Source organism: Otolemur garnettii, unplaced genomic scaffold (genome assembly GCF_000181295.1).
Source record: "Otolemur garnettii isolate 467f Iridium unplaced genomic scaffold, OtoGar3 scaffold00142, whole genome shotgun sequence".
In the NCBI taxonomy this organism is placed as follows: Eukaryota; Metazoa; Chordata; class Mammalia; order Primates; family Galagidae; genus Otolemur; species Otolemur garnettii.
In genome coordinates, this window is record NW_003852537.1 from 253,358 (window position 1) to 262,838 (window position 9,481).

General features: G+C 52.9%; 1 protein-coding gene across 1 annotated transcript; it reads right to left on the reverse strand.

The window, feature by feature from the left end:
* Positions 1-2,012: 2,012 nt before the first annotated feature.
* Positions 2,013-3,213, reverse strand: EPO (erythropoietin; the record flags this gene model as incomplete). The annotated part of the gene is made up of 4 exons (XM_012810783.1): positions 2,013-2,168; positions 2,329-2,508; positions 2,772-2,858; positions 3,058-3,213. Coding segments are annotated over 4 exons (579 nt in total), but the record flags the coding sequence as incomplete, so codon positions are not given.
* Between the last annotated feature and the right edge of the window lie 6,268 nt (positions 3,214-9,481).

The following is a 9,481-nucleotide window of genomic DNA, read 5'->3' on the forward strand; positions in this document are numbered from 1 at the left end:
TTTCTTGGAAGGAATCTGAAGTTGTTAGAGTAAAGGGTAAAATTAGAAGTAGGAACCAAGGGGGCGGCACCTGTGGCTTAGTGTGTAGGGCTCCGGCCCCATATACTGAGGGTGGTGGGTTCAAACCCGGACCGGCCAAACTGCAACAAAAAAATAGCCAGGTGTTGTGGCGGGCACCTGTAGTCCCAGCTACTGGGGAGGCTGAGGCAAGAGAATCGCCTAAGCCCAGGAGTTGGAGGTTGCTGTGAGCTATGACACCACAGCACTCTACCGAGGGCAATTAAGTGAGCCTCTGTCTCTTCAAAAAGAAAAAAGAAGTAGGAACCAAGGGCTCAGTGCCCATAGCTCAGTAGTTAGGCCACGGGCCATATACACCAGGCCTGGTGGGTTCAAACCCAGCCTCAGCCTGCTAAACAACAATGACTACTGCAACAAGAACAACAAAATAGCGGGGCGTTGTGGCAGGCGCCATCGCTGGTGCCTGTAGTCCCAGCTACTCAGGAGACTGAGGCAAAAGACTCACTTGAGCCCAAGTGTTTGAGGTTGCTGCAAGTATGATGCCACAGCACTCTGCCTAGGGAACATAGTGAGATGCTGTCTCAAAAAAAAAAAAAAAGAAGAAGAAGTAGGAACCAAGAGTGAAGGTTGGAGTTCCTTTGTTCTGTATCTACTATCCTAGGGAAGTACGGGGTCAAGTCGCAGTTAGGTGGGAGGAATTAGCAGAGGAGGGAAGCGGTGATTGGGGAGAATTGGGGATACCTGTTTTCTTGGAGAAGTTACTTTGCGTCTCCCTCTATGCAATGGGAATCACAGCAGCAACCTTTTCATGGGATTGTGTGAGGGATATAATGAGGTCATATGAGTGAACCACTGGGAGTGATGCTTGTCCCAGAGCAAGTGAAGGTGGCTCTTACTGCACCCCTGTCTACTGCCCCATATGTGAGTTTCAGGGGCAACAGTAATGGCGACAGCCCCCAGGGAAGAAAAGAGGATAGCTAGACCTACAGGGGGTCTATGTGTTGAGGTGGGAGACTGATTCTGGGACTGTGGCTTGAGCCAGCCAAAGGGGCCACAAAGATGAGGTAGGAAATGATGAGGGTCCAGTAGCCAGCATTTGGCAGCTCTTCCTAGTCCCCAGAGTGGTCCCTCCTCCTGGCTCCTGCTTCCTCGATGGCAGCCTCAGCTCACTAAAGGCTTGTTCTGGGCAGGACTGGAAGCTACCTACTAAGGAATAGCCTTGAATGGAGCCGCCTTATTGACTGGTGTGGGCAGAGCCTGTGGCCTCAGGCCCGATGAGGTCAGGAGGTCATAAAGGCTGTGTGAAGCAGCACGTAGGGCCCAACCTCCCCCACAATCACTACTTTTGGTTTCCCAGTTCTGCTGCCCTGCTGCCAGGGTGAGGGCAGAGACAGGGAAATAGGGAGCTCTCAAGAAAAAGAAAAGCCAAGAGCCATTTTGGTGGTTTCAGTTCTTGCCAGTGCAATTGAAAAATACATAAGACTTGAACCCATGAGAGCCAGAGGTCAACCCCCACCATTTTCAAGGCTCTCACCACCCCCACTATCCAGGGGGACCCTACTGTCATGAGAGTCCCCATGGAACCTGGAGAATTCACAGCTTGCTACCTAAATTCTCCAGTTCACCCTCCTGTCCCTGATGGTAGATGCAAAAAGAGGTATTTGCCTCCAAAGTGTGTCCTGGCATCCCATTCTTCAGGACACTTAGTTTAGGTATCTCCCCAGCGTGGTTCTGTCCCTGAGTTTAAAGTTGATCTCTGAATTCTTCCTGCTTCGGGGCCTTAGGCTGGCCCTATGACTTCTGTAGATCTTAGAGTTGAGCTCTGAACAGTTCCTCTGGCCCCTGAGATGTCATCACTGGCACTGGAGTGTCTGTGGGACAAGCTGGTGTTGAGCTAATAGCCCCCCAGTGGGGGCTGGGAGAGGTGGGGGAAGGTGTGGCACAGGCAATGATGATGAGTGAGGTGGTAGACATGATGGGGAAGGGGAACCTGGTCACCTGTCACCTCTCCTGCAGGCCTCTCCCGTGTACAACTTCAGCTTTCCCCGAAGGAAATTGGAGTAGATTCGGAAAAGTTTGCTCAAAGTGTCTACAGTGAATGTTCGGAGTGGGGCAGCAGAAGCTGCATCTGGAGGGGAGACAGCTTCCTTCTGCCAAGAAAAAAACAGGAGGTTCCTACAGTGCTGGGGACCCCAGATGAACTGTGACTAGGGGCAGAGTAGGGAAGTAGAGAGAACCCCAGTATTCCTTCCCAGGACCCTTTTCCTCCATTTTACGAAAGGACAAAAGGAAGTGTTCACTCCTACTCACTTGGGCTCCTAGCACCCGAAGTAGGGAGGTGAGGCTGCGCAGGCCACTGATGGCTTTGTCCAGGTGCAGCTGCAGGCTTTCTGATGGCTGGGAGGAGTTGGCCAACAGGGCCTGGCCCCGCAGGACAGCCTCTGAGAGGAGGGCCAGGCCCTGCCATACTTCTGCAGCCTGCTGACTGACCTAAAGGGAATGGAGACTTGGAGTCAGCTGGCCCAGGCCATCCCCTCCCCCCTCAGCAGCCTCATGCACCAAGCCAAGCAAACTAGACAGTATGCAGTCACGTTCCTTGAATGCATAAATGAATGAATAAGTGAACAAATCAATTAGAATGTTCCATACAGTCCTCTTGCTGCTCCATTTCTTCTCTGTCTGATCATTCTCCCTCCTACCCCATCATTTTCTCAAAAAGAGACTTCCAAAAAGGAAGGAAAAAATGGACTCACCTCCATCCTCTTCCAGGTGTAGAAGTTAACTTTGGTGTCTGGGACTGTGATATTCTCGCTCAAGCTGCAGACCTCAGCACAGCCCATCTGAAATGCACAGCAGGGAGTCAGGCCCCTCCCCCATAGGAGAAGTCATAGGGGGAGGCTTTGCCCCTAACCTAGCTTTCAGGTATGCTTTGGGGGCCACCAGCTGCTTCATCTTGATAGGAGCTGGGGTCTCCCTTCCCACCTCTACCCTGAGCTCTGCAAGTGAGTTCCCTGGTGTGTGCTAGGGAGGGGGCCTCACCGTGATGTTCTCTGCCTCCTTAGCTTCCAGAATGTACCTCTGCAGCACTCGGCCGTCACAGATGAGGCTTAGGCGTGGGAGGGCGCCCAGGACTGGGAGGCCCAGAGAAAGCAGCAACAAGGAGAGCAGAAGCAGCCGGGCAGGACATTCTGGAAGAGTGTGAAGTCAGGAGGGGCGGAGAAGGGTTGGTGTGGAGCAGCAGGTTCATTCATCCTGCGCCTCTGTCCCCAGCTAGTCCCTCCTGACCCCAATCTTGCCAGCGCTCGGGCGCCGCAGCCCTCATTCAATCCCGTGGCCTGTGATCACCTCCCCCCGCCCCCAACCCCTGCTACCGCTGTCCACTTCTCTGGCCAAACTTCAACCCCGGTGTGACACAGGAGTCCCCTCTCGCAGGTCCTGCTGGTTGATCCAGGACCCAGGTAGCAGCTTATCAGCCTCCAACCAAAGAGCGACACCTCTTCTCCCAGAACTCCCAAACCTGTCCCTGTCTCCAGGTCAGGACTTTGCCAAGCCTGCCCAAGCCCTGCCGGCACCTGGAGACTGCCCTCTCCCTTCCGGGGTCCTTGGCGAGCTGCAGGTCCTTGAACCCGGTCACCTCCCGACCAATAGCCCCAAAGCTAAATCCCTCCTCAAACAGGGGCTGGAGCCGGCTGCTGCTCCACAGCCAGCGGGTACTCACCGCGCCCCTCCATCTCCGCGCCTTGACCGGCCCCTCAGCGACCAGGGGCTCGGCCGGCGCCCACGCCGGGAGCCCTCATCCCGGGAAGCTCGGCGGGGCAGGGGTAGCCGCACCGGCCTGAAGGAGAGGGCAGCTGTCCGGAGGGCGCGGGACCGTCGCGGCCGCCGGGCCTGGGGTCGGAGGGAAGTCGGCGCGGTGTGGCCAGGGTCCGGGAGTCCGGCGCGGCGCAGCGACCGGCAGGGGTTGGCTCGGGGACTCTGCGGCTCCGGCCGGGGGTCGGGACTGTTATCAGCATGTGTGCGTGCGCGGGTGGGGGTGGGAGAGAGGCTGTGTGCGTGAGGGGTCGCCGAGGGTAGGGGCCACCCGGGGTCAGAGCAGGGGCAGGACGCCTGGGTCGGGAGCTGGCCTGGACGGGAGAAGGGCTGCTGCGGGAGCGCACGGGGCTGTCCTGGGCCTCAGGATTCTGGGAGGAGAACGCAGTCGGGCGCGCACCCGTGGGATGGACGGAATGCCGGCAAGAGGAACGCCGTCGGGAAAGACTGGGGGGGACTCGGACACCTCTCCTGGGGATGTCGCGGTCTTGGGCAAGGGCTCAGTTATGCCTGGGTTTTTGGGTTCCCGCAAAGTAGCTGTATCTGGAAGCCCGGAAGCGGCTGGCTGACTCAGGTGCCTGCCCTCTCACAATCCCAGAACATGTTCTAGGAGCCAGTGTTGTTTGTGTTGAGGATGAAGGCCTAAGACAGAACAGAAATTTGGGGTTATTTTTACCCCATTCCTCACTTTCTAGGACCTTGAAAACTCAGAAACTTACCTTTTAGGGCACAGAGCACACACATCACACTGTGCAGAACACACATGCACTTTGACATCTGGGGTTTTTTGACCTGTAGTATAGGTTAACCTACGTGGCAGAATTCTTAAGAACCCTGAAATAGAGCTAAAGCCAAGAATGGTGGGAGTTGGGATTTACAGCTAAGCTTCTGTGCTTCTGGAAGCCTGGAGGCAGAAAGGTAAGCTCCCCAGAGCAGGAGTCCAAGGCTAGCCTCCCTCTCAAACCTTAGAAAGTGGCCCTCAGTGCCCTCACCTGTCAAATGAGTGTGATGAAAGTACCAGCCTGACTTCACTCAGGTTTCATAGAAGATAGGAAAGCCCTACAAACACTCCTTACTAGATATTAGATATATTAATTAATTAATTAATTAAGAGATAAGGTCTTGCTATGTTTCCCAGGCTGGAGTTCAGCATCTATTTACAGGTGCAGTCCCACTATTGATCAGCCTAGAGTTTTGACCTGCTATTTCTGACCTGGGCCAGTTCACCTCTCCTTAGACAACCTGGTTGGTAGTCCTCTGCTACTGAGAGGTCACCATATTGATGCCTAACTTAGTGTGGACATGAGATAGGCATACTGCACTACAGCTCAGTACTCCTGCCTGGGCTGAAGCAATCCTCCTGCCTCAGCCACCTGAGTAGCTGGGACTACAGGTGTGTGCCACCATGCTTGGAGATGTTACATGTATTACATTCCTGTATTCAGTGCCTATTTTGTGCAAGAGTAGAGATAAGATAGGTGCCCAGGACAGTGTCTAAGAACTGGAGAGTACAGACATGAGTTGTAAGAGCTCAGAAGAGGGAGAGCTCACCTCTAGATGGAGGAAATCAAGGAGGATTTGATGGAGGAAGTGACAATGAACTCAGCCTTGACCAGGGGTAGATGGGGCAGGATGTCAGTAGTAAGAGATTTGAAGTGGGTGAAGAAGGGTCAGGTGGGGATGGAGGGGAGTGATGGAGATGGGAGAGATGGGAGATAAGGCCAGATTGCTAGTTAGAGAGGTCTCAAGTTGGGAAGGACCTTGAATGCCACTCTGAAGAATCTGGATTTTCTTTGGAAAGAGTGGGAAACATTCACTCATTCAAGAAATCTTAGGGAGGCTCGGCGCCTATAGCTCAACCGGCTAAGGCGCCAGCCACGTACACCTAAGGTGGCGGGTTCGAATCCCCAGCCTGGACCCGCCAAACAACGATGACGGCTGCAACCAAAAAATAGCCGGGCGTAGTGGTGGGCACCTGTGGTCCCAGCTACTTGGGAGGCGGAGGCAGGAGACTCTCTTGAGCCCAGGAGTTGGAGGTTGCTGTGAGCTGTAATGCCACGGCACTCTGCCCAGGGGGACAGCTTGAGGCTCTGTCTCAAAAAAAAAAAAAAAAATCTTAGGGAATACCCACTCTTGGCCAGCGACTTGGGGATAGAGTAGTGAATGCCACAGACAGGGATGCATGCCCTGGGGAGCTGACATCTAGTAGAAGGCCACAATGAACACAAAGATGATTTGGCTATAAGAACTAACAGAAAAGGCAGGGAGGGGGCCCAGGAGTTGTGGCTTCAGATGAGGGAATCTGGGACTCCAGTCTGATGTAAATGAGGGAAGGAGCCAGGAGGTGGGGGCAGGGTGGGGGGACAGCATGATCAAAGAGTGGTTTGGAGAGATGAAAGAGTGGGAGTGGGGTAGGTGTGCTTCTGCCTGGAAGTGCCAGGTCCTGGCTCCCTCGGACTCCCCTGCCCACCTTGAGTCTGCTCACAATCCTCCTCAAACCTACCATCTGGGGTCTCAGCACCATTCAGGCATCAGAGCCTGGATCTACTTCCTTTTCAGAACCCAGCTGTGGGACATGCACATGCACACTCACGTCCACACATGTCTGCACGTGCATTCTGTCCCGACTGCCTCCCCTCCCCAGGCTCAGCTCTCCCGGGCCCCTGACTCCTGCGTCACTGCCTTGACCTAACCATGGAGAGGCAGCCAGGGACAGACAGCGGTGGGGTAGAGTGGACACAGGCTGAGGAGGAAGAGGCTTTGGGGCTGTGGGATCTACCCTTTCCCTGGCACAGCTTGCCAGAGGTCCTCAGGCCCCTGCCTCCCAGAGGGAAGGGAGAGGGATCAAGAGCACCAGACACTACTGCAGTCTGCAGGGGTGTCCCCCGGGGCTTTTGGAGAGAAAGTTCTGATTGCAGCATGAGAGGGAAGTTAGATGAGAGGATCATGGTCCATACCAGGTCTAGTCCAAAGCCATAGTAACCCTGCTGATGGGTCAGAGGCTGGTTCAGGGTTGGCATCATCCCAGATGTTCATGCATACTTCCCAGCAGGGTCCATCCATTTGTCCTTGACGAACAGAAAAAAACAGGAATTCACTTAGGGCTCTCCCTCTAATGCCCATGCCTACTCCACCAGCCCCCTGCTGGTTCCTCCTCCATCTGTCTCCTCTGGCATGGTGCCATCCAGGTCCAGGACTGCTGCTATCTCCTCACTGACCCCTGCTGATAGCCCCTAATCCTGCCTCCTGATTAACTTTCCAATGATTAGCCTTGTTTGTGACACTCCCTTGAGCTGTGGTGGCTCCTGATTGCCTCAGAGCTGCCACCCTCACTTTGCAGCCTGTTCTCCCACTTTGCTCTCTCCTATTCCCTTCATACAGGCTTGAAGGGACACAGTTTGCAGCTTCCCCCACTTTGCTCACACTATGCCTTTGCCTGATCACCCTCCCATGTTACCTCTTCCTTTTCTTCAAAGTCCAAACCCAAATAATCGCCTCCTCCATGAAGTCTTCCCAATCCCCAAGCAGGAAATTATCTCCTTCTTCTGCATTGACATCATTTATGTACACATCTTAGGCTTCTTGCTGGCAGGGCCCAGAGACAGCTGTCAAAACTGAGCACTGCACAACTCCAGGGGACATTCATAAAGACTGCTTGCTTTGGGAGGCTAAGGTGGAAGAATTGCTCCATGTCAGAAGTTCAAGACCAACTTGAGCAAGAGCAAGACCCCATCTCTACAAAATATAGGAAAAAAGTTAGCAGGCTTGGTGGCATGTGCCCATAGTCCCAGCTACTTGGGAGGCTGAGGCAAGAGGGTCACTTAAATCCAGTAGTTTGACATTATAGTGAATTATGATAATGCCACTGTACTGTAGCCCATGGTGACAGAGCAAGATTCTGTCAAGAAAATAAAAGGACTGGGCAGTGCCTGTGGCTCAAGGAGTAGGGCACTGGCCCCATATGCCGGAGGTGGTAGGTTCAAACCCAGCCCCAGCCAAAAATTGCAAAAAAAAAAAAAAAAAAAGAAAGAAAGAAAAGTACTTTGATGGGAATAGAACTCTCTGGAGTTATGCAGTGTTAGTGCGCTTGTACTCAATGAAGAGAACTAAAGACCTCTCTGTATGGAAGGTCTCATACACCTTCGTGCCCACCAAGTACCCAGCACACGGTGCAGATTGCATTATCACCCATATGTAGATTGTGTTATGTGTTCCTTCCACTCGGGCTCCTTGGCCAGAGAATGGGAGGCCTAGAGATAGGAGAAAGCTCACCTGATCAACCCACTTTCTGGGACCCTGGGGGCCTGTGAGGCCTCCATTGAAGCAGAGTTTAAAAAGACATGTTGTGATGAGAGGATAGCGGGGGTGGAGATAGGCTCTGTTCCACAGATTCTTCCTGGCAGCCAACTGAGATTGGAAATCCAAGGAGAAGCAAATTTATAGTCCCCTTGAGCTGTCCCAGACCCCTAGGCAGCACAGAGCTCCAGCTGCCTGGAGTTGGGCTGGGGCAGGGTCGGGGTCCTCCAGGCCTCTCTTCCCCACTCCTTTCCAAGCAGTGGCTTCTTGGCTCAGCTTGGGAGTTCAGCTGGAGGCCCAGAAGACCTTCTGTGCTGGGAAGTGAGGTGGCTGGGGACCTCTGTCAGCGTTGGGGGGAGGGGGCACTTTCTGGCCCTTGGGGAATTAGGGGAATTAGAAGGAAGCAAGAATGCTGGAGAACCAAAGGAAAGTCCTTTGCCAAGGTCAATTTGGAGAAATTAAGGCAAAGGCTTGTGCTTTCTTGGTCACAAAGGAGTTGATAGAACCAGACATCCAGGTTTCTGTGGCCAGGTGGCTTCAAACGGCTGTCAGTGAATAAAAGTGTTTGGACTCATGGCCTGAGTTCTGCTATTTACTTACCAGGCACCTGACTTGGACAAGTGATTTGGACTTTTTTCTGCAGATGAAGATGCTGAAAATGTCATAATTTCTTCTGGGACCTGTGGTAGGCTTATCTAATGCCTGGCAAATGGTAATCAATAAATGCTGGCCATTATTATGCTACTCTCTGCTTTATTATTTCTTCTATTTGTTCTTTCTGTGGATGCCTAGAGATATCAGCCTTCCTCCAACCTCCTTCACAGTTTCCTCTTGGGAGCCAGGACAGATTCATAGCACTTTATTTCTGGTATTGTGGCTGCCCTTACCCTGCAACTCACTGAAAAAGGGTCATCAAAATAGTGGGTCAGCTTAGCACCTGTAGCTCAGTGAGTATGGTGCAGGCCATACACCAAAGCTGGTGGGTTATTACCCAGCCTGGGCCTGCTAAACAACAATGACAGCTGCAACACAAAAAATAGCCAGGCGCTCTGGAGGGTGCCTGTAGTCCCAGCTACTTGGGAGGCTGAGGCAAGAGAATCGCTTAAGCCCAAGAGTTTGAGGTTGCTATGAGCTGTGATGCCACCACACTCTACCGAAGACGACATAGTGAAACTCTGTCTCCAAAAAAAAAAAAAAGAAAGAAAGAAAGAAAGAAAAGTGGGGTGATGGAGATATCTCTGGGTGTCTATGTTGATTGCACTTAGGAGAAACTGCCCCTGAACACAGTTGAGTGAAATGGCATTATTGCGGAAGTTGGAGGTGGTGACGAGGCAGGTTTCTTTTTTTTTTTTTTTTT